The sequence below is a fragment of the Lepisma saccharinum genome, chromosome 7 (genome assembly GCF_977018435.1).
Source record: "Lepisma saccharinum chromosome 7, izLepSacc3.1, whole genome shotgun sequence".
NCBI lineage: Eukaryota > Metazoa > Arthropoda > Insecta > Zygentoma > Lepismatidae > Lepisma > Lepisma saccharinum.
The window spans coordinates 8,550,808-8,574,721 of record NC_139235.1 but is presented as its reverse complement, the minus strand read 5'-3'; the positions used below and the strand labels follow the sequence as shown (position 1 = coordinate 8,574,721).

Below are 23,914 nucleotides of genomic sequence, written 5' to 3'. Positions count from 1 at the left end.
TTCAGGTCATAATACAAATGTTCAGAGAGATTTTAATTAATATCAGCACAATGAACTTGTGGAGTCTGTAAAAGTTTTGGTACTGGACATGAATAAGGTAATATACCCAAGTTTACCTGTATTAACTGTAATAAAAGAAAAAAGCTTTTTATAATTCGTAATTCAATTCTGTAGGGGAAACATGTTAGAAATAAAAAAAATAGATCACCTTTTGTATGCACTGATTTTTTGATCCAGTAACCAAGTAATTGTAATGCATAATTATAGTCATTATATTTTTCAACATAAGTGGAATAATATTTTAACAAAAAATATTTGGCTGTGTAATTTCAGAAATTTTTCTGTGAAAGTCTGTAATTGTGTTTTAATTTGAACTTGTGGTGGTTAAATTGAATCCAATTGAACTTTCTTAGACCTTTTTGATGTAAATTCTACTAGAGATTGGATATAAAAATTGGTTTCTTCCATCACATACAAAGGCTGTTAAGAAAGAAACCAAACTTTTACGAACTTGAGAGAATGCTAATATTCACCAGTTATTTGGACCTGTACTTCATATTACTTCCCTCCACTGTACACACACCGCTCTCAGCATTTCTTCAGTCCTGGAATGACCTGTAGGTCCAGTAGGAAATTCTCCTTCATCTCTTCTATTGTCTGGAATCTGTGACCTTTGAGGGTTGATTTGAACTTAGGGAAGAGGAAGAAGTATGCTAGTGTCAAATCAGAGGAATAGTCCGGTTGTGGGACAACAGGTGTCTGGTGCTTTGCCAAAAACTCCCGGAAAATGGTTGAGGAATGAACATGTTCATTATTGTAATAACCATTCAGGACTTGCATCTGCTGGTTGAAAGTCAAAATCATGTCACACATTTGAAGTTGTAAAGTCCGTCGTGCAGATTTTAAGGAAGGAGACAGCAGAAAATGCCATCGGAATCGACGACCTCGGACTGCCTCCTCATGCATGGTCTTCCTGAAAAATCAAAGGAAAATACTGACACATCACTCTGGAGCAAATCGAAAGATCTCACTGCCTTGGCCTTCAAAGAAGTGCTGCCGCTGATGCCGTCCGTGAAGGGAGGAGGCCCATCATCTTTCGTCTGACCAGCTACCACACCAGAGACAAAGTGTGGAGGCGGAATAAATCTCTGAAAGGAACGTAGCTGCTCATCACTGAATCCCTAACATCCATGCAACAACATGTGTTACAGAGAGCAAAAGACCACCACTGCCAACGGTACATGTGGACCCAAGATGGAAGAATTCTCATCCTCGTACTGACTGGCAGAAAAGTGTCAGTCACAACACTGGAGACACTTGACAACATAAAATAAATGCGGGAGGAAAAGTAAATTTGCAGTAAGGATTCATGAGTATATTATAAAATAATGCAACTGTGTGTGTGTTGTGTGTTATGTGTTTTATTGTTTCCAAGTGTGTGTGCTATACCCTCGTAGCGCTGCACTTCACTGGTACAACTTAACTTACTAGCTCAGCAGAGCATGCTGGTAACATCCCAGGGATCGGGCAGAAATACTGCGTTCCCTCCCCTTTTTTCCATTTGTGGAGTCCATTGAGGTCCTTGTGGTGGTTCTCCCAATCCTGTTTTTCCACAAGTATTAAAATTTTAAAATTAAAAAAAACTGCAATACGTTCTAATTAGGGTTTATTAGAATTACTCACGCACGTATATCGCGTAATACAAAATAAAAATTAAACAATTTCAACCATTTATAACGCGAGATTCTTAAGCGTAATTTCCCGCTACGCGAAGCAACTCCTGCTTCTGAAAATCTCACAGAAAAACTGCTAACAGCTCTCTGGAAAATGGTTACACCTCTTCACTGATTCAGTGGTACCAGCCACTACGAATTTTCAATACCAGAAAGAGGATAAAAATAATGTATGTTTGAACAGTAATATATTGAGAATGTACATTCATCTGGCACAGGGAATTTTGATATGTGGTGGCAACAATTCAAAGGCAACGCGTGATCTTGTATTCCAGAAAAATTTAAACAAATAAACAATGGCTTTTGAAATAATGAGAGAGAGAGAATGGCATCTGCCAAAAAGATGAAAGTACGAATAAATATGAGAAATTTAACTTAGAAATTAATAACTTAGGCTTTACTAAACTGATTGAAAATAAACTTACGCCAATCTCTAGAACGTTTAAAAGGAAAATCAAACTATTGGTGTTGAGTATATAAAAACAGCTTAAAGTAAAAGGTAAAAGGTAAAGTGCTCCCCTGTGCATAGCACCACGCCATGAAGGCGTATAGGGGGTGTGGGGGTAACGCCCCACACTTTCTTCATCCGGTCGTGAGTGGGGGTGATGTGATCAGCATCACGCCCCTGACCGCCTTTACCCCCCAGGGTTTCCCCCAGGTACCCATGTTATTCGACGCTGGGTGGGCGCCGGGGCCGCTTCCATCGTTAGAAAAGTTCCCGGATTTGAACCGGCCGGGGATCGAACCCGGGACCTTTAGCTTAAAGTAGCCGCTATTTATACTTCTCGATATATAAGTATATAAAGTTAACGATTATAATGGTGGATTGGAAAATTGGCTGAAGGCATTAATATAATATTTATGAACTTATACATGAATTATTAACTGTTAAATACGTGAAACTATAATAAACATGAGATAATATACTAGCCATCATATCGTATCATTTTACTGAAATAGTCACTCGTTCGATTTTGTGAACCTTCGAACCTAAATCATGCATGTTATGGTTAGGATAATTACCTGTCTACACTTAGAACAAAGATGGTGAATTAGTAACATCGAGTAAAATAAAACTGAGCTATCTCTAAGCTTTGTAGGTAATTCACCTAAGTCAGGCAGACTGCTGTCCTCGCTCTTCCAAAGTGTTCTTCCCTGTCCTTAATCAAAACCAAAAGTGAGTCCCTTGCCAGTCTCTCTGTCCCTCTCAACACCTCTCACTGCAGACTTCCTACCCACTGATCAATCAGTTTTTCCTTCCTATTATTGTAAGCTGCTTACTCCTTGTTTACCTGTTGTAAACTTCGCAGCCCCAATATATCAGGAAGTGGAAGTCTGCTTAACACTTGACTGTGCATAATTCAAATACCTGAGAGGAATGGACAGCTGGTGTAAACAAGTGAATGAACTTAGGTGAAATGAAGCTTAGAGAAAGTTAAAATAAAAAATAAAGAATAATCCTAAGGATTGATACGATATAATAATATTCATTAAATAATAATAATATAACAACGAAGTAATGGCCAATTTGGGGTCATTTCATGTGAAACCAATTTTTCATCCTTGTGCATGGACGTGGATACCAAATAAATAAAACATTTTGCAATGAGATTTTGCAGATTTTCAATTGTCATACCTTGTAATTTCAATTTCTGGTAACTCACGTATTAAAACCTAATGTTACTATATTTTCTGAAGCTTTTTTTAACCCAAATTTAAAAGAGAAAAAGATAATAATTAATTATTCTAAGTATGGGATGTAGCTTAACCTTACTTTGCAATGTCAGAAATTAGATCACATACCTTGCCTCATATTGACCAAAACAAGTTGAATCCAAAAGTTGAAATTTTTATTGTGAGTTAGGTTCATGCAGGGCTTCCTTTGTGTCAAATTTCAGAATTTTTCAAGAGGACCCACCCATCTGAGATATTTAACCCCAAAAACTGTCAAAATTCAGTGAACAGTAATGTTTGAGCTAATGCTGTAAAAAAGGGTTACATTTCTAAGCACTGATATTTTATTTACAGACACCCTGCAGGCAGGTCTACACATAAAAAAAAGAATCAAACCTTAGACTATACCCCTTCATTTAAGAAATTGGGTTTAAAAATCCAATTTCTTAACTATTGTTACCCAAATTTCCACCATAATTTTCGTACTTAGGATGCAATTAAGCAAAACATACTTGAATATCATAGAAAGTATACTCCATTAGCTACAAATCTTTCATAGGTTTGTCATAATCAAACAAGTTTTTGTAACATGTGCACATGTGTATGTCACAGGGTTGCTTGAGTTTTCTTACATGATTCCTACCAACAAAATATCCATAATGGATACTCTTTCAGTTGTATATAACATATTTTTAATACATCCTTCAATTGTCGAATTATTACTGGGTTGCCATGACTTACTCCCCAACCGTCATATAGCAGAAGAAAACTGTTCAGCTTTCGGAAAATTCTCGTCTGTTATCATCTGGGCATATTTCAGGAATGGGCCTAATGCTGCAGCATCAATAACACCCACCTTAATCCGTCACTGTCTCTAGCTCTAATGGTTTTTTAGATATTAAGATTTCTGTAAAGTGCTACATGTGCAAGAAAAGCCATGTGCCATGTTGGAAAAATGGTTGCCCCAGGAGAACTAAAGACATTTTTTTTTAACATTGGTTTTTATATCTAGAGACATGTACAAACGTTTGTACTAAAAATGATTTTTTCTAAAATGGTCATGCAGCCAGTTATTTTAAAATTGGTTGATTTCACATGGAATGGCCCTCCATCCAATAATTATTTTATTTGTTAGATTTTTATGTGTTGTTTCAACCTCCACAGCAGAGTGGTTAGCGCAGAGCACCGCAACGCCAGAGATCCCAGGTTCGAATGCGGGCAAGGGCATGGTTGTTCTTTGAGAGTGTCGTTTCACCAATCATCCTTATCTTCGCGATTAGTCAAAGGTGGCTGAAAAGCGAAGTAACATAAATCAATATGGGAGGAGGAAGTCATGCAATCACATTTTACTCTTATGCTAATTTACTTTTTTTAGTTATCTTGAGAAACAAGTATCGAATTTATGCAAATGCAGAGAAACAGGAAGGAGGCTCCAAGACTTTCTTTCTGCATATTTTAATGTTTTCTTTAAAGTGTATTCACATGAAATTACACAAATATTCTAAACTAATGACAAGCCAATCTTCACTACCAGTATCATTGGACATTTTATCTAAAAGAAAAATTGCAATAATAATGTAACACAGACACTAGTACTGCTCAACTGAAAGAATTGGGGAACAGGTTGAGCGAGAGAAGCTTGCACGATCCGATGGTGAGCGAGGTGCCTGTGCGACAGCCGGTTCATTCATTATATCCTGACATTTTTATGGCCTGACCTGGTTTTGGGTGGATGAGCAAGGATCCTTGTGGGTCACCATGTTCTTACCCTTAGATATAGTGTCTGGATTCTTTTGATCAGATAGCATATCCAAGTAAGTTGAACAATATGTAGTGCAAGGATACTAAGGAGTATCCACGTGACTTATTTGTAGGGCAGTCTGGAAGCTGAATAAAATAAATTAGAGGGATACTAACTGCTGTGGTGTGTCCTGCTCCGTGCCTATTTTTGGCTTCATTGATTTATTTGCACTAATCTCACATTTATACTTGTAGAGATTGAACAGTCCTTCTCAAATGTTGCTAACATTGTTTCCTTAGTATATGAATTTGACCCTAGTCTCTGTGTTAGATTTCATAGTATTTGTAACAGGTCAGAACTCCCGAACAGATCACATACGAGGTTTGTCCAAAAAGAAACTGAACTTTTTCAAAATAAATTTATTTAGGTACTTCGGTTTTATCACCTTTAAAGTACTGTCCTCCGCTGCTAATACAGCACTCCCAGCGCTTCTTCCACAATTGGAATGCGTTCTGGAACTCATTTTGGGGAATAACCTTTAATGGACTGGAATCGGCATCCTTTCAGGGAGGATTTCAACCTGAGAAACAAAAAGAAGTCCGCAGGGGCCAAATCAGGTGAATATGGAGGGTGGGGTACAACAGGAGTGCTGTGCTTGGCGAGAAACGCTTGAATAAGGATTGCTGAATGAGCGGGTGCGTTGTCATGATGGAGCATCCATGTTCGATTTGCCTACGCTGCAGGCCTCTTCTTCCTGACAGCCTCCCTCAAATGATGCATCACATCCAAATATAAGTCTTTCTTGATGTTTTGACCACACGGGGCATACTCATAATGTACACACCTTGATCAAAAAACACAAGGAGCATCACTTTGCCACGCTCAACATGCATGTAATCACACGAAGTTGATGGCCGTCCAGGTTTTGCATCATCTTCAATGGATGTTCTGCCTGTTTTGAACTGCTGATACCACTCATAACACTGTGTCCGGCTCTTACAGTCTTCCCATATGCTGCTTGTAACATTTGAAGCGTTTCTGTAAATGTCTTGCCCAATTTGAAATTTGAAACAAAATTTTACGCACACGCTTTGCTCTTCAAGTATCTTCATCTGTGTACCAGAAAATCGCTGCAGTCATGCAACACAACTTCACTTAATGGCTCACAGTATGAAAACTAAACAATGTATTCTGGTAAACTCAACAGCATAATACATCTAAAGGACCCCTCAACGTGGTGCTAGTAAGTTAACAAACGTGGGTTGTTTCATTGTTGGGCAAATTTGAAAGTTCGGGTTCTTTCTGTACAAACCTCGTATGTGCTTGAACATTTGTAAGTGCACACATCCCCACAAACATATCAGTCATAGTCATGGTTCTTGTTGTGTCCACATTGTCAGTATTCATTACCTGATAGTGGTGTCAATATATGTAAAGTGTAAATCGCCAACCCTGAAACCTTCTGTAAACAAACCGTCTCGCCGATTTGATGTATCACTCCGCGTCATCTGATTCATGATCGCCGACTACCGCAATAGAACTCGCCATGTTGAAAGTGGCACTACTTCCTTGCTGTTCACATGATTATTTTTAAAAAATAACTAATGTTATAAAATATCATTATGGACACAAATCTCTAAGCTCATTGAAAGTTACAATGCATGTTCCTACAAAATGTTCATACTTATCTTTCCTTGCCATGTCACCATGTTATTTTAGAAGTCCACTATATTTGGCGGAACAAAAATCATTATTAGGATGCTTCTCAAAGTTTCCAACCGCAATAAATTTACGAACTTTCTTTGTCTTGTTTTGATCATCATCATCATTATATTTATTAGACTTACAGCATTGCATATGCCTGTTTATGCCCATTATATATATTTTATTTACATAAGATACAATTTACATAAAATCTACAAACAAATTTCAAATACGAGGGTGATTCAATAATTATTGTCCTCGGCATACTTAAAGTATATAAATTGCAATGAATGATGGGGATATTGTAGCCTAATGTCTTAGATGCCTATATGCAAAATTTCAGAACCGTAGGTGCTATAGTAAATTTGTTTTTCTCGTTTTAAGTGTGAGAGGTGGCACTTAGTTTGAAAAATGGAGAAAACCGAACAACGAGCTGTCATCAAGTACCTCCAGAAAAAGGGGCTAAGCCCAAATGAGATTCATGAGGACATGGTCAGTGTGTTGGGTGATGGGGCTCCTACCTACCAGGTGGTAAAAAACTGGTGCCGCGATTTCCGTTGCGGCAGGGAAAGCTGTCAACTGGCCCCTGGTGCTGGTTCTCCAACAACAGCATCCATCCCAGAAAACATTGATGCTGTGCATGACATGATTATGGCTGACAGAAGAATCACGGTGCAACAGTTAGCAGACATCATGCACATCTCTGTAGGCTCAGTGGAAACCATTGTGCATGAACACTTGGGATTCAGAAAGGTGTCAGCGCGATGGGTCCCCAAAATGTTATCCCGTGAACAACACAAAGACAGAGTTCAATGTTCAAGGGCTGGTTTGGAGCTGATGGGGGCAGACCTGAAGCAGTTCTGTGATAGATTTGTGACAGTGGATGAGACATGGCTCCACCACTATGATCCCGAGTCCAAACGACAGAGTATGGAGTGGCGGCACAGCAATTCACTTCCCCCCCGCAAATTCAGGGTGCAAGCATCAGCACGCAAGGTTATGGCCACAATTTTTTGGGATGCGAAGGGTGTGCTCCTTATTGACTACCTGGTGGGACACACTGTTACTGGGGACTATTATGCAGCCCTAATCCCTAAGTTACGCGAAACAATCAAGGAGAAACGGCGTGGGATGTTGCGGCGAAAAGTGCTGTTTCACCACGATAATGCTCCAGCACACAGAAGCCATGTTACTGGTGCGCAATCCATGCTGCTGGTTTCCACGTGTTGGAACACCATCCCTACTCACCCGACCTCGCCCCTAGTGACTTTCATTTGTTCCCGAAGTTGAAGGAGCACCTCAAGGGGACGCATTTTCCCTCAAATGCTGCTGTTATGGACGCTGCGGAAGAATGGCTCACGGCTCAGCCACAGACATTCTTTGAAGCTGGCATAGTGGCTTTACAGCATAGGTGGAAGAAGTGCATTACTTTGAAGGGGGACTTTGTGGAAAAATAATACTGCTTATATGTCAGGGACAATAATTATTGAACCACCCTCGTACATTCCTATCTATATCAAACCTTAGGAATATACATTACCATGTTATATCATTTTGTCTAAAAAATGCAAGTAAAATATATTCAATTCGCATCCAAGGAAGAAGCAAAATTTATGGGAAATAATTACTGGTGCAAAGAGTTAACCATAAAGGTGAAGCAAGAAGTACAAAAGAAAGAGCATTGGGTTTAAAGTGAGACGTCATTTGCGGCAGCATATCCCATACTACAAATTGGCCGTTGTTTTACCTTACGTAATGAATCCTGTAAGAACGCAGGATTTCCGCAGGGGGTGCTCGTTGCTATGTGAAGTACGTATGCATTACGTCATCTGGGAGGATCGGGTTTGACGGTGCTCATTGCTATGTGCATTAAGTTTGTGCGGGTGCTATGTGCATTAAGTTTGGTGCGGGGTACATTTAGCTACTAACACGTCGCAAAAATTGGAACAAACAGGTTATTGATTTTGTCGCAATCGTTATATTTTTATTGTATTATTTCTCTTGAAATGAGATAGTTTTGTTCATTCAACCTATAATCATGCCTAATTGTGCAGTAACAAGCTGTGAGAATTATAACCAAAAAAGTAAAGGAAGTGATATAAAATATCATAGATTTCCAGCTGATACTCGTGTAAGTAAACAGTGGATTCGTGCTTGTGATCGAGAACATAATATTAATATTAAAAATGCGAGAGTGTGCAGTGCCCATTTTTGTAAAGAAGACTATGTGCGAGATCTAAGAGCAGAACTTCTGTGTTTGCCAACAAAGAAAGTACTGAAGCCAACTGCAGTGCCATCACTAAAATTACACCATATTACTTCTGTGCAAAATAATAGAGAATGTGATGTAGCAAATTCTCCTGAACCTTCCTCTTCAAAACATGAATCATTTTTAGGATGTGCTGATAAAGACTGTGGAGATGTACGCTACGAAAGGTGTGAAATAAGGAAACGTTCCATAAATAAGATAAATACTATGTCGCCGAAAAAAAGAAAAATAGACGTAGGTACAGAAACTGCTAGCAATGTTTCGTTGTTGGAAAACACTATTAATCGCTTACAGAAGAACAACACACGTTTACATAAAGAAATTAATAAGTTAAAGATTAAGAACAAGCTCTTGCAACTTGCTTTAACCAAAAAAACTAAACAAGTTCAAGATCATCAACATAACCTAACCGACAATGTAACAAGAAAACTCACGAATATCTTGGGGAAAGTGTTCAGTGACACTCAAATACAATACTTAGTACACGGTAAAACGAAATCCCTATGGACTAAAGAAGATATAAGCAAAGCGTTGACTCTTCGAGCAGTTTCAAAAAAATGTTACGTTTATTTGAGAAATACAGTTGGTATACCTTTACCTGGACTTTCTACGTTAAGAAGATGGGTGTCAAATTCATTTCGTTGCCGGCCAGGTATATTAGGTGATATTTTGCAATTGATGAAATTACAAGCAACAAAACTTAGTGAGGGGGAGAGGTTATGTGTTTTGAGTTTCAATGAGATGAACGTGGATGTTCGGGTTTGTTATGACCAAGAAGAAGATAGAATCTATGGTCCCCATAGTCAGGTACTGGTTGCTATGGTCCGCGGGCTATGCACAAATTGGAAGCAGCCTATATATTACGATTTCGATGTGCTAATGACCGGCAAATTACTGAAGGAAATAATATTAAACATCGATAAAGTAGGATTCACAGTTGTTGCTGTTGTTTGTGACATGGGAGGTAAAAATGCCAAAACATGGAAAGATCTAAACATTGATTTCAAGGATAGCTGTTTTGGAAACCCTGCAGATCCATCAAAACGTGTATGGGTTTTCGCAGATGTTCCCCACATTCTTAAACTTTTAAGAAACCATTTTCTAGACGATGGAATTACGCTGCCTGATGGCAAGCATATTGGAAAATCTATTGTTGAAGATGTTTTGTCTTTAGACAATGCCGAAATGAAACTATGCCCGAAGTTAACACCTGAACATTTATCTGTGTTCGGTAGACAACGCCAAAGAGTCCGGCTTGCATGCCAGTTGTTTTCCAATCAAGTTGCACAGGCAATAAGTTATCTCCTGCCTGATCAGCAACATGCTGCAGATTTCTTCAAACTTGTGAATGACGCGTTTGATGTGCTGAACTCTAGAATTCCAAGGAATTACGACCAGCCGCTAGCCAGTGGTTTTGGGGTAAATTTAGAAGAACAAGAAGCAGTTTTACAACAATTCTTTTCAGTAGTTGAAAAAATGAAAACCGGTAAAGGCAAAACTATTCTCCCGTTCCAGAAAGGTTTTCTTATGTCTATTCGTTCCTTGTTGGGATGTTTATCTGACCTTAGGAAATTATATGGTGTTCAATATATTATAACTTCGCGTTTAAATCAAGATTGTATTGAAAACTTGTTTTCGCAAATAAGAGGCATTGGACGAACATACGATCACCCCTTGCCAGTGGAATTTAAAAGTAGATTGCGACTTATCATAATGAGCCGCAGCATATTACACGTTTCCCTAACCAGTTCTGCGCCTGTTTCTCAAGAAGATCGTGAAGATTATCTAACATCTCATCTGTTCAGTGGACTGACTCCTAACATGGAAGATGTTATCAATATGATAGAAGGAGACGCAGATGTAAGGGAAATGACACTTGGAGATCTTCCATCATTTCCCAACAATGCACCTTCCGAATGCTCTGCTCAAGGCCTTCGCTATTTAGCAGGGTACATTGCAATGAGATGCCGTGTCGTTGATCCATCTCTGGGTAATTCTAGTGGTGAGAATATGAGACACGCCCCACAAGAACAAAGCAATGGGTGGATTGAAAAACTGTCGCGAGGAGCGTTAACAGTTCCATCGGATAGCTGGCTGGAGACAGTTAAACAATTTGAAGTGGTGTTCCTAACCTTTCACAGCAATAATTTATCTTGTAAGCCATATGTCATGAGGAATTTGATCAACATATTAAAAGAAAAATACCCTCGGCTTCATCCTGACGTCATAAGAACATACTCCAGAACGCGAACTTTCATTCGCATTCGCCACCTGAACGCAGCAGCCAGGGCTCAAAGGGCAGTGCAGTTACACTGGAAGAAGGCTCGGAAATGGCAGGCTTCACACGTTATGGCAACCGATTTAAAATAAATATGTGTGAACTATCTCTAATTGTAAATCACATTACACTAATAATTTGTTTAAAAGTTTGTTTTATTTAATTTCGTATTAATTATGTTCGGGTCTCTGTGTTCCATATTTTCGGAAATTTTAGGTACAGGAGGATGAGGAAGTAGAGTGTAAGATTGGCATTTCGTGCTACAAGATTTGTGTTGTAAATAAAACCCCAAACCTTGAAAACGCAAGTCCAGTTTGTAATTTCCATAAAATGTTAATTTTCGATATCAAAGTGAGGTTGTACAAGTTACCGTGCTGATAAGTTACAGTTGTGTGAAATCGTTTTGCGTATTAAAAGCTATAATACATGTACGTGCAAGCGAAGAGCGAAAGTGTACAAATACGAATGCAACACCCTTAACTAGCCGAACCTACTCGAAACTGGATGCTAAGAACACCAAACCTAATTCACCTAACCTACTAATTCAAGCGTACAGGAAGGGATTTACGAACACACGGAAAATTTAGCTCATTGATAATATTAAGCAAAGCCAAAGCGAGATGCAAAGGACAACACGGTAAGCTAACGTATAGTCAGGAGAATGTTCCCACTATTACTGCATTTTTTGTTTTCAATTCCATATAATTTATATTCCTTTGCGGTGGACAAGTCAGGTAGTAATGGTAAAAATCAAACAGTAATAATGCCTTTGAGGATAGGGCGTGAGATGTAGAAATTTCTTGAAGTCCCTAATATGACAACGGCAATCTACTTCTGGCGTACATACAGTCATATAGTACACATGTACCGAAATCTTGTCATGCGATTTTGTGTGTAATGAAGAGATTATCACCCTGCAATCTAAACTTGGGCCAAATTACGAATTCAAAGGACATAATTAATTCTTCAGAGAATAGTTTTTCTATTAACTCTGTCCATTTAATTGATAATCATTAATTAGATTTAACTTGATGTTCACTGACATAAGGTTAATAATGTTGATAATTATATTTCTCCCTTGTACATGTGACGTTTAGAACAGGTTAAGATAATATATCTGAAGCATAAATGAAAATATAGCAAATAAGTTACAAGAAATCACAATGAAGGACTGTACAAGGGTATGAATCGTTAAATAGTAAAATTTCATTTTTGGACTTTGTCTTGGATTTTCCTATTACATTTCCAAATACATTTTAGTCGTCTATAACCAGGAAAAGCTATTCTGTATGTCGAGCTCGTGGCACAAGTATATAGTACGTCAACTACACCACAAAGAACTTACTGTTTTAAAGAAAATTTTCCACGAAAGGAGAGTATGACATCCATTGTTTACACTGAGTAGAAAGGTACAAAATCATCCACATTATGTTTGTGAAATATTAAATTGAACGAAGTAGTAAAACTTCATTAATGGGCATTATATTTATTTCATACAATGCTCAATATCGTGTACATAATGTTATAAAACCGGAATATACATTTTATTCAAGAAGTGTAATTTTCTTTACTGTCGTTAGAAGGCAATTACGTGACATTTTACTATCTTGTCTTCGCGATTAGCCCAAAGTGGCAGAAAAGCGGAGTGAAACAAATAAACAAAATAAATCTATGAAACGATCATTTCCTTTTTAACTCTTTCATTCATGCAATTCTTCTTTAGCATGTTAAAATTATAGTATACTATGATTATAGAATGAAGACATGGTAAATGAGAACATGCGCAACTATCTTTGTAACACATCGATCAGAAAGTTTGAAAAATATGGATTTTCACAATACGTTTGCGAGTTTTCAATTATGTTACTACTAGTGCCTCCCCGATGGCGAAATGGTAGCGTCGTTGCCTTGTAATCAAGGGATCCCGGGTTCTATACTCGGTGGAGGGACATAGTAGTTCGGATACCACTTTAAACTGTAGATCCAGTCCCGATTAGCCTTTCTGTGCATAAAGTGGACTTTTGAAACACCAACTGAATCAATCAGTCATGTTACTAATCATTAAAGGAATGCCTCAATACTATCCCAAAATTTCGATATTTAATAATTCCCCCTCCTCAAAGTAATAAAACACTTTCCCTCTCTGAACCTCGCATAGAAATTATAGCGGCCGTTTGCTTCGGCCAAGCCCCGAACGAACATAACCGAAGGGGCACCGAGCATAACCGATCCTCCCACAAGACGTCACGCGCTCGTGCATGATCGGCAATTTTCGGATGGCGCTACCTTATATAAAATTACCTTGGGATTTCCGTGTGGATTATTTTACTTCTATGAGTTTGCAATGCTTTCTGCTTGCACGTGGTTTTGTTTACAGAAGGTCTCAGGGTTGGTGACTTGAACTTTAGTGAAATGGATCCTCTTATTATCTGTATATCACTCATGACTAACCTATTACATTAAAGTAGGTTTCAGGTGAAACTTTTCATTTTGTTTTTATATTTTACTGCTATTACTCCTGATATTAGATCACATCATATGTCCCCAATCTCACCATGCTCAAGTAACATGTGCAGGCCCATAGCTAGAACCAGGGGGGGGGGGGGGGGGCTCACAGGTTATCACGGGAGGCTTTGTTAGCCAAGTCCATTTTTCAAAAGTGTGAAAAGTTAAATGAATGTATGTTGTGTGTGTGGGGGTGGGTAATTAAATTTCAATATAAAATCTAGAAATATGCATATACAAGTTTTTCCTCTATATCTTCTAAAATACCTCTTGAAGTGTTAATTGACTGCTACTGACATCACTCCATGCTACTTTTGATGATCCAGATATTTACATCACACATGAAAATGCACAACATTCATTCAATCTGGCTACTGTACATTACACCCGTGGCCGAAGCAATAAAACTCCCTTCCGTTCCAAAAACTTAGCACCTGTTGCCATTTGATGCAGGTGTGGAGGGAATTTGAATAATGATGTCTGAAAGTCACAGATTTCTGTCTAAATGGGAGGTTGCAACAAGGGCATGGAAGGTACAGATAAACAAGCTCCCCTATGAAAGGACTTTGAGACCCTGTTACTTTTATTTCTGCTCCTAGACAAGATGAACGAATGTAATAGCTCCTGCTCATGTTCTGTGAATGTATCATTAAAGTTGTGAGCAAGATAATATCTGTTGTCTACATTTTTACTCTAAACTGCTAACAAATTACACAAAGTAGTTTTACCTATTGCCAAAGGGGCTGACGGTGTGCCGGGTTATCTCAGCCCCTCTGGCCCTTGCCTGGCTACAGACCTGAACATGTGTTACTTTTGTTTTGTAACTTGTTTAACGACTCTGCACATACCTCGCCCTCTTGTCTGTAATACAAATTTCCTTCTCCCAATACTCATTGAAAAGTCTTTTGAAAAAACTTGGTTTAAGTAGTTTTAGCTATAATGAATTATAATTGTGAAGTTTGTTAAACTTTTTCAGTTTAAAATGTGTAAGTACTCCAATCTGCTTTCAGGTACTTGTCGAAAATTCATGGAATGGAAAGTGGAATTAACGAAGGATATGTAGATATTGATAATCATTTACATCGAGAACATTCCTCAGATATTAAAAAATTGTTGCATGAATGTAACCCACAAGAAATCACATGTACACCACAAATCTCAGAAGAATTTGCAATACATGGTCATAGAATGATTGATTGTGAACCTACCTCAAAATTTAACAGTAATGCAGAAGAGCTTTCTAGCCATGTGCCCCATACAAAATCGTTGTATTGCAAAGAATGCAAGAAGACATTCTATCGTGGATGTGCCTTTGTCAATCACATGAGATTCCATGCTAGTGAGAGGTCATTTATATGTTCAACATGTAACAAAAAGTTTACGAAGAGGAGTGCTCTTCAATCACATTTAAGAGTTCACAGTAAGCCTGAGGTATTTGTATGTCCAACATGCAACAAATCGTTTTCAAAGAAAGGCATTTTAAAAGGTCATTCAAAAATTCACAGTGGAGAAAAGCCCTTTCTATGTCCTGTATGCAACAAATCATTTACAAGAAAAAGTCAGCTTAAAGTGCATTCAATAATTCACATTGGAGGAAAGCCATTTGTATGTGCAACATGCAACAAAGTATTTGCAAGGAAAGATGAACTTGAAGATCATACAAGGATTCACACCGGAGAAAGGTCTTTTGTATGTGCAACATGCAACAAAACATTTACAAATAGGTATGCTCTTCAGTCACATTCAAGATTTCACACTACACCTGAGGAATTTGAATGTCCAACGTGCAACAAATTGTTTGCCCAGAAAGGTCATCTCAAAATTCATGCAAGAATTCACAGTGGAGAAAAGCCCTTTGTATGTTCTATATGCAACAAATCATTTACAACAAAAAGTCAGCATAATAAGCATACAATAATTCACACTGGAGAAAAACCATTTGTATGTGAAACATGCAACAAGGTATTTGCAAGGAAAAGTGAGCTTAAAGATCATACATTGATTCACACCGGAGAAAAGTCTTTTGTATGTGCAACATGCAACAAAGCATTTATCAGGAAAGACTACCTTCGAAAGCATTCCAGGGTTCACAGAACATAGGGTTACCAAACGTTCCCTTTTTCCTGGACATGTCCTATATTTTAACTTTATGTCTGCCATCCAGGAGGAATTAAAAAAAAACATTATATATATATATGTCATACATTTTGAACCACATTTAAAAACCATTTCAAGTTATGCTAATTGCTGAATATTTGGTTACTATTTCAGGTCATAATGCAAATGTTCAGAGAGATTTTAATTAATATCAGCACAATGAACTTGTGAAGAAAGTGAAGTATGTAAAAGTTTTGGTACTGGACATGATTAAGGTAATATACCCAAGTTTTCCTGTATTAACTGAAATAAAAGAAAAAGATCACCCTTTGTATGCACTGATTTAAATATTGATTTATTGACCCAAGTAATTTTTATGCATAATTATAGTCATAATATTTGTCAACATAGGTGGAAAAACGTGTAATTTAACAAAAAATATTTGGCTGTGTAATTTCAGAAATTTATCTGTGAAAGTCTTTTTCTTAGACCTTTTTTGATGTAAATTCTACTAGAGATTAGATATAAAACTTGATTTCTTCCATCACATACATAGACTGTTAAAGGAGAAAGCAAACGTCTACAGAATTGAGAAAATGGTAATATTATCCAGCTACTTGGACCTGTACTTAAAGTACTTGCCTCCACTGTGCACACACTGCTCCCATCATTTCTTCCAGTCCTGGAATGACCTGTGCAGGTCCCGTAGCAGTTTTTCCTTTATCTCTTCTATTGTCTGGAATCTGTGACCTTTGAGGGTTGATTTTAACTTAGGGAAGAGGAAGAAGTATGCTGGTGCCAAGCAGGGGAGTAGGCCAGATGTGGGACAACAGTTGTCTGGTGCTTTCCCAAAAACTCCCGGAAAACGATTGAGGAATGAGCACATTCATTATTGTAATAACCATCCAGGACTTGCATCTGCTGGTTGTAAGTCAAAATCATGTGACATATTTGAAGTTGTGAAGTCCGTCGTGCAGATTTTAAGGAAGGAGACAGCAGAAAATGCCATCGGAATCGACGACCTCGAAATGTACTCTCGGAGAAACTGCCTCCTCCTGTATGGTCTTCCTGAAAGATCGAACAAAAATACAGACACATCACTCTGGAGGAAATCGAAAGATCTCACCACCTTAGCCGTCAAATAAGAGCCACCGCCAATGCCATCCATGAAGGGAGGAGGCCCATCATCTTTCGTCTGACCAGCTGCCGCACCAGAGACTTAAGTTTGGAGGCGGAAGAAATCTCTGAAAGCAACGAAGTTGCTCGTCACTGAATCCCTGACATCCGTGCGACATGTGTTAAGGAAGGCAAGATACCATCACCACTGCCAACGGAACGTGTGGACCCAAGATGGAAGAATTATCATCCTCTGACCGAATGGCCAAAAAGTGTCCATCACAACACTGGAAGCACTTGATAACATGAAATAAATGTGTGAGGAAAAGTAAATATGCAGTAAGGATTCATGAGTATATGATTAAATATTGCAACTGTGTGTGTGTTGTGTGTTTTTATTGTATCCAAGCGCATGAAACTATTTTTTCTTTGTGTACCAATTTATCATCCTTGTGCATACACCGTCCATGTGAGTGTCTTTAAATGTAAATCTAGTGGAAATGTATTATTATTTCTGTGTTCACTGCACCTGCCCGGCTTCAACACTATTTTCTTTTGGTAAGTCAAATCTGTTTAAAACTAATTATATATCAATTATTTTCTTGTAGTTTACGGTTATTACAAGCATAAGAAAACAGCTTTTTTTTTTTGTTGTGATGTTTCAGGAGAACACACGCTCCCTTCATCAGACATTTATTTTTATCTTGACTAAAGATACAGTTATAACAATGGTTAGCAATTTTTTAAACAAAAAGAATCCCTTATATAATGGATGTTGTCAATGTTACATTGTTGTAATATAGCAACCTAACTGTGAAAAGAAGCAGTCTGTTTTATTTTTATTTCAGATAAAAAAAATTGATCATATTATTTTTTATTTAAAATTATGAATCCCAAATATCATCAGGTAATTCAAAGTCATCATTGTTTTCACAAAGTTTCTTGATGTTTTCTTTACATTAAATTTTAAAGATGGTGGCTTACTCCATTTGTGAAAAAGAAAACTCCATACTGGATCTTTGTTACCATTTTTATTATTTAATTTATTCCAGTGTTCTTATTCAATGAAAGAAGGTTCTCAGACATTCAACTCTATGTTTCCCTTCAGATTTTTTTAAAACCCTTCTCTTTGATGATGTGAGCTGACAAACCTGTTCTTGGGTTTAGATTTATAATGTCCAAATCATGTTCCTGCCATCTTATTGCCATTTTCCTTGCTGTTTGACCTACATAATCCTTTGAACATGAACAACTTATATTTTATATTCCTGTGGTTTCCACATCTGGTAGAGTTTTTCTCATTTTGAATTCATGAAATGTACATTCCAAACTTCTTGGTGATCTAAAACAATTTTGAAATTAAATTTTCTAAAAATTTTTGCAATTTTATGTGAGAATCCCTTGTGGAATGGAATGCACACAATTTTTTTATATTATCCATTGTTATACGAGAATATTCTGAATTGGCATGGATGTTCTTTTCTCTTGCTAATTTTTTATCTGAGATAAGACTGCTTCTTTTCACAGTTAGGTTGCTATATGACAACAATGTAACATTGACAACATCCATTATATAATGGATTCTTTTTGTTTAAAAAATTGCTAACCATTGTTATAACTGTATCTTTAGTCAAGATAAAAATAAATGTCTGATGAAGGGAGCGTGTGTTCTCCTGAAACTTGACAACGAAAAACTGTTTTCTTATGCTTCTAATAACCGTAAACTAGAAGAAAGGAATTCTACAATGCAAGCAATGTGTACATACAAGAAAAACTAATTATACAGGGTGTCCACAAAGTCCTGCTACCGTTACAATGTAACTTAACTTCTAAACTATATGAGATAAATACATGCAGTTTTTTTGCAACGTGTTCTACAGCTCTCAAAGTTTTATTTACAATTACAATCCATACACGCTGCAGCATAGCAGCATCTTCTGGGATTGCGTTTGTTTAGGAAAGATATAATCGGAAAGAGAGTAGGGGTAGTGGCAATCTATTTGCCGAGTACATCCCTGCCAAAATTCTCTCAAAATCACCCAATGTCTATGACGGTCCATCGGAATATTAATCCCTGAAATCAGTATCTCTCAACAAAAACTCCTCCTAACGGTAGTCTATCGTCCACCTTGCACTCACCTTGATAACTTCGGGAACGACGTTGCAAACTTTCTACCCAATTATTCACACACAATCATTCTGGGAGATATGAATACTGACTTATGTAGCAAAAAGAAAAGGTTACAGAATTCCGTGATACGTTCTCTGCTTTAAATCTTTCCATATGCCATTTAAATCCAACCCACCATACGGCCACTTCCGACTTGTGGATACATGTTATCTTGGTTTCTGACGAAAATCGTGTAATGTGCCATGGCCAAATACCAGTACCTGGAATTTTCTACCACGATTTAATTTACGTGTCGTATTATCTTCGCGTTCCTAGATACAATTCCGACTGGTGGCCCACCACTCTATTGGTGAGCCCAACTTAAAGAGTTCAGTATGAGGCTTATGGAGACAGTGTTGCCGCATGGTGCACAGTAGAAGAAAGCTCCACCATGCATCGAGCGTCTGCTGTAGTACACGCCACAACAAAAGTTAGTCATCAACGGAACGGGTACTGTTCAATACAAGAATGCAAATCCTTCCTCCATGATTTGGTGGGAAGCTGTTCATTCTTGCAGCTGTTGGTCCAGAATAATGACGGTCCGTGGAGGAAGATTTAAAAGTAACGGATTCCGAATATACGTACTTTTCATACGTCTTGCTGTCTAGTTTATCACACACGTCGGCAGTGTTTTTTATTTGTTTTATGCACAGAAAGGCTAATCGGGACTGGAACTACAGTTTAAAGTAGGATCCGAACCACTATATGCCTCCACCGGGTATCAAGTCCCGGACCCCTTGATTACAAGGCGACGACGTTATCACTATGCCATCGTGGAGACCTCTTTCACATTTTTCGGTACACTGTCTCATTTGAAACAGAACCGTGTTCATTATACCGGCATACATCAAAGCAAATCTCCCCCTCCCATCGTCTCATTTTAATCAAGGAATTAGGGTTCGATGCCTGGTGGAGACACATGGTGGTTCGTATCTCGCATAAAACTATAGGTCGAGTCCCAATTAACCTATCTGTGGATAAAAGTGGATATAAAACTAAATTTATAGTAGAGGTGTGAAATAGATCAAGTTCTGTTGTATTTGTGTGAACAGTGAGAAAGAAAGAGACATACATCAGAAATGGTCAATCCAGAATTCTCTCGTTTTGTGTCCATCAGTTATGTTATTGCTTTATAAGCAACAAGTCCCGGATTAAATTTACTTAAGTATCTCATAAATCTATTCCCTATTTATGTATTTGCGTTAAACTTCGATTTATTATTTTAACTATCTGGAAAAGAACTGCTCGATCATTTTATATTATTTTAAGATACTTTTTATAATACTTAGTCATCCTTTGGGAAGAGCAAGTGAACCGGGAGTCCTCCAGCTAGATTCGCCAGTGCATAGAATATGCCTGTTTTCGCCCTGCCATTCCCCAGTTCTTTTCTTCTTCCCAACATGTGTATCCAGCAAGTGGCAACAGGCGGAAGGCTGTTATTTTTAACTCCCAAAATTGCGGTTAGCAGAAGTAAGGAAAGTGCCTTTTTTGAAAGATCTGATTTGTAAATGAAGGTGTAGACTATCAAGACCTTACATTTCCTGTGCTTTTGGCATATTTATTATTTTCTCTTCGATTGTTAATGACTTTTGTTTCTGACAGAAACAATCTTGTTTGGGGGTGGTGATCTCACAAGCAAAAGCCCATAACAGCCCATACTAAACTGCCGGATAGACTGTAAGTTGAGTTTCGATTAGGGTTATCTGTGTATCAACTGAACTTAAAAAAATAAAAATGGCGTGGAAGTTATGATTGTTTTTAACATTCGCTCATGCTAATGCAGACCCCCAAACTCCATTGCTGCAGTTATTGTTTTTGAGATCTTCTTCTCGTTGGTCCTGAGAGGATTCTGACCCCCATAACCCCCCACCCCCTGTTTCGATGTCCCTGTGCCTATCATGCTTGTTCATTTCCACATATCCTATTCACCCCCATAACAGATTTTTGTTATGTGTTTATTTCATTTTGCAGTAATGCTTTTGCCACTTTTTCTTCAGAGTTATTATTTTTGTTTTGAAATTTTTGACGACATCTGTTTTGGAAAAAATTTGACAAAGTTTGCTTTAAGTCTCAATGCATCTGGACATACAGTTTAGAGTGGGACTCAAACAAAAAATATGAGCTACCATCGCGAATCGAACCAGGGCCCCTTTGATTATGTTTTCTTTCCACGTTTATTAAATATCAGTTGCTTCCTTCAGCCTACTCCCGATTCTCGTATATTTAATTTCGTATTAGTTCTTTTCCTTTTTTTTTTTTTATTATTTTCATTTGCATTGCTCGAGCTTAATATTATTTGCTGTCATAACTTTCTCTCTTAATCTGGGTATTCGAGTACTTTTATATACTTTTTTTTTCCTTTTCCCGACTTTCCCTTCACACTCATTACAGATTTCGGTATCGCGCTTTACCATTTTTCGGTAATTTATTTCTTTTGTGCATAATTCCTTTGACTATTTTAAATTTTCCCTTAGTCCGAATCAAGAAATTTGTTTAGCAAATGTTTCCCGTGTAAATATTATATGGTGGTGTAAAATTGATGCTAGCAAACTTAGCTTTTTCTTGCATTAAGGGTTTTGAAAGAGCAAGGGTCACATTTATTAACCATGGTGGGATGGGGAAGGGAAGGAGACAGAGGGTGCCAGAAACCTTATGTACGGAATATGCTTGAAACAAAGAGTAGGTGCACCATTTGACCGTACTCTTCCATCAGGAGGTGGGCTACTGAGATTAGCTACCTGAGAGCGAGGGGGTGGTGGTGAGCAACACTGCCACAGTGAGTACGTTGGGTGAAACCGGTTCTTGGTACTCCTATACTTTTCCAATACATTTCTACCAGTCTTTTTAGCAAATCGAGGCCATATGTTCCAGATTTGAACTCTGTTCAGGCATGGATGTATCATTGACTTTGTCCCTTCACCATTTTATAAATTAATAATTCATTTGTATTATCGCAATTAACACAAGAGGCAGAAGAGTGATATAAAATAACCAAAATAGAAATTGGTCCATTCGTGCCTGGTTCTAGCCTAATGGTGAAGTTAACTCTTTAGAAATGGTAAGATAGGTAGCCCTCGCACTCAAATACGTAAGTCCTGGTAAAGAAAAAAAATCCAATTTATCGCTAATATCTTACTGCATTTGGAATACAGTCAAGAGCGATGTAAAGCATTGCAATTACATTGTGAATATTTCTTATTCCATAATCATTCTTTATCTCGTAGGGGGAACGGGGCATCCATACAAATATCTAGGATAGGAAAGAATATAGCAGGAATCCATGATATACTTATCTATCATAACATGCATAGCCAGGGTTCTTGGGTCCTAGCCTCTGACAATTGTGATTTCTTTCTTTTTCGTTGTTTCTTCAATCTTTATCAATTTCCCTGAAGCATCATTCATCCTCTGTCGCCATTGGCTATATGTACAGGGTTGCACAAAAGTCACCATACAGCTATCGTATACAATTATGTGTTTCTTACTGACATGTATTGCATGTATTACAGAGCTTACAGTGCTTGAGTATGAATAATAAAGATGATGTGTCCCCCTTCAAAGGCCCATGCACAGGTGAATCCGGGCCATCCAATCATCCTGCACTTTTTGAAGGGTGTCCCCATCACATGCTGCTTGAGGTGCTCCAAGCTCCTGATTTTCTCTTCGCACACCTTGGCTTTCACGTGACCCCACAGGAAAAATCCAGTGGGGTCAGATCTGGCGAACGCGGTGGCTACTCCATAGGACTTCGTCTCCCGATCCAGTGCCCCAGGAAGTTTGTGTCCAGCCACTGCCGCAGTGCCGCACGTCAATCCCAAAGTGTGGAGCAGCCCCATCCTGCTGGAAGAAAGGGGGCGGTTCCATCAGGGTTGGCCATCATGGGTGTTACAGAATCTTCCAGCATGTCCAGGTACCTTTCGGCGTTGAGGTTTCACTTTGAGTATTCGCTGGATGCTCCGACGACTTGCACCTGTCTCCTTTGACAGTCGAGGAGTACTCTTCTTTGTGCTTTTCACCATGGAGGCAATGATAAATGTCGACATGTGCTCATCAGTTGCTGTATTCGGATGTCCAGTTCTCTTCTTGTCTTCCACACTACCCGTTTCCTTAAACTTAGCTATAAACTTAGCAACCGTGTCATGTGTGATGCTATCATGGTCTGGGCAATCTGCCAGGTCGAATTTTCGCCGACAAGAAGGATTACTTCAATTCTCTCCTGTATCGTCAGTGCAATCTTTCAAATGGGGGGGGGGGGGGGGGTATAGAAATGTAAATTAAAAAGGCAACATCCACTGTATGGTGACTTTTGCACCACCCTGTAGAAAGTTGACATAAAATGAGTAAAATTCAAAAAGGAAACACAAGGATCTGCTTTTCCCATGGCTTGCCAACCAATGCACGTTTCCATAGTTTATGCTTTCTGCGCTATCATTATTCTTGTCAGGCAATGGAAATGCAGTAACTTTCACAACTCAGACATCACAATTATCTCGGGCAAGGTGGAATTTATGTGTACTGGCACATGGTAGCACAATAACTATCTTCTGGCCTCCTAGATTTAAATCCCTACTTTTTATTCCAGATGAGTGATTGACTCACAATTTCGCCATTGGAGGTTTGTCTTGTC

At 38.2% G+C, this 23,914-nt stretch overlaps 1 protein-coding gene across 8 annotated transcripts in view; it reads left to right on the top strand.

Annotated features, from left to right (window-relative positions):
* LOC145989714 (uncharacterized) overlaps positions 1-23,914 on the top strand; it is a 100,543-nt gene that overhangs the window by 28,929 nt on the left and 47,700 nt on the right. Inside the window, exon 4 of one of the 8 annotated variants that reach the window (XM_083124966.1) lies at positions 14,915-16,111. The exons of 6 other annotated variants lie outside the window; for them this stretch is intronic. In XM_083124966.1, coding sequence (XP_082981092.1) covers positions 14,915-16,004 — 1,090 coding nt within the window. In that variant the 3' untranslated portion in view covers positions 16,005-16,111. Of the gene's footprint in view, positions 1-7; positions 98-14,914; positions 16,112-23,914 lie in introns of those variants that run through there. One more of the 8 variants, XM_083124972.1, reaches the window with a different exon arrangement.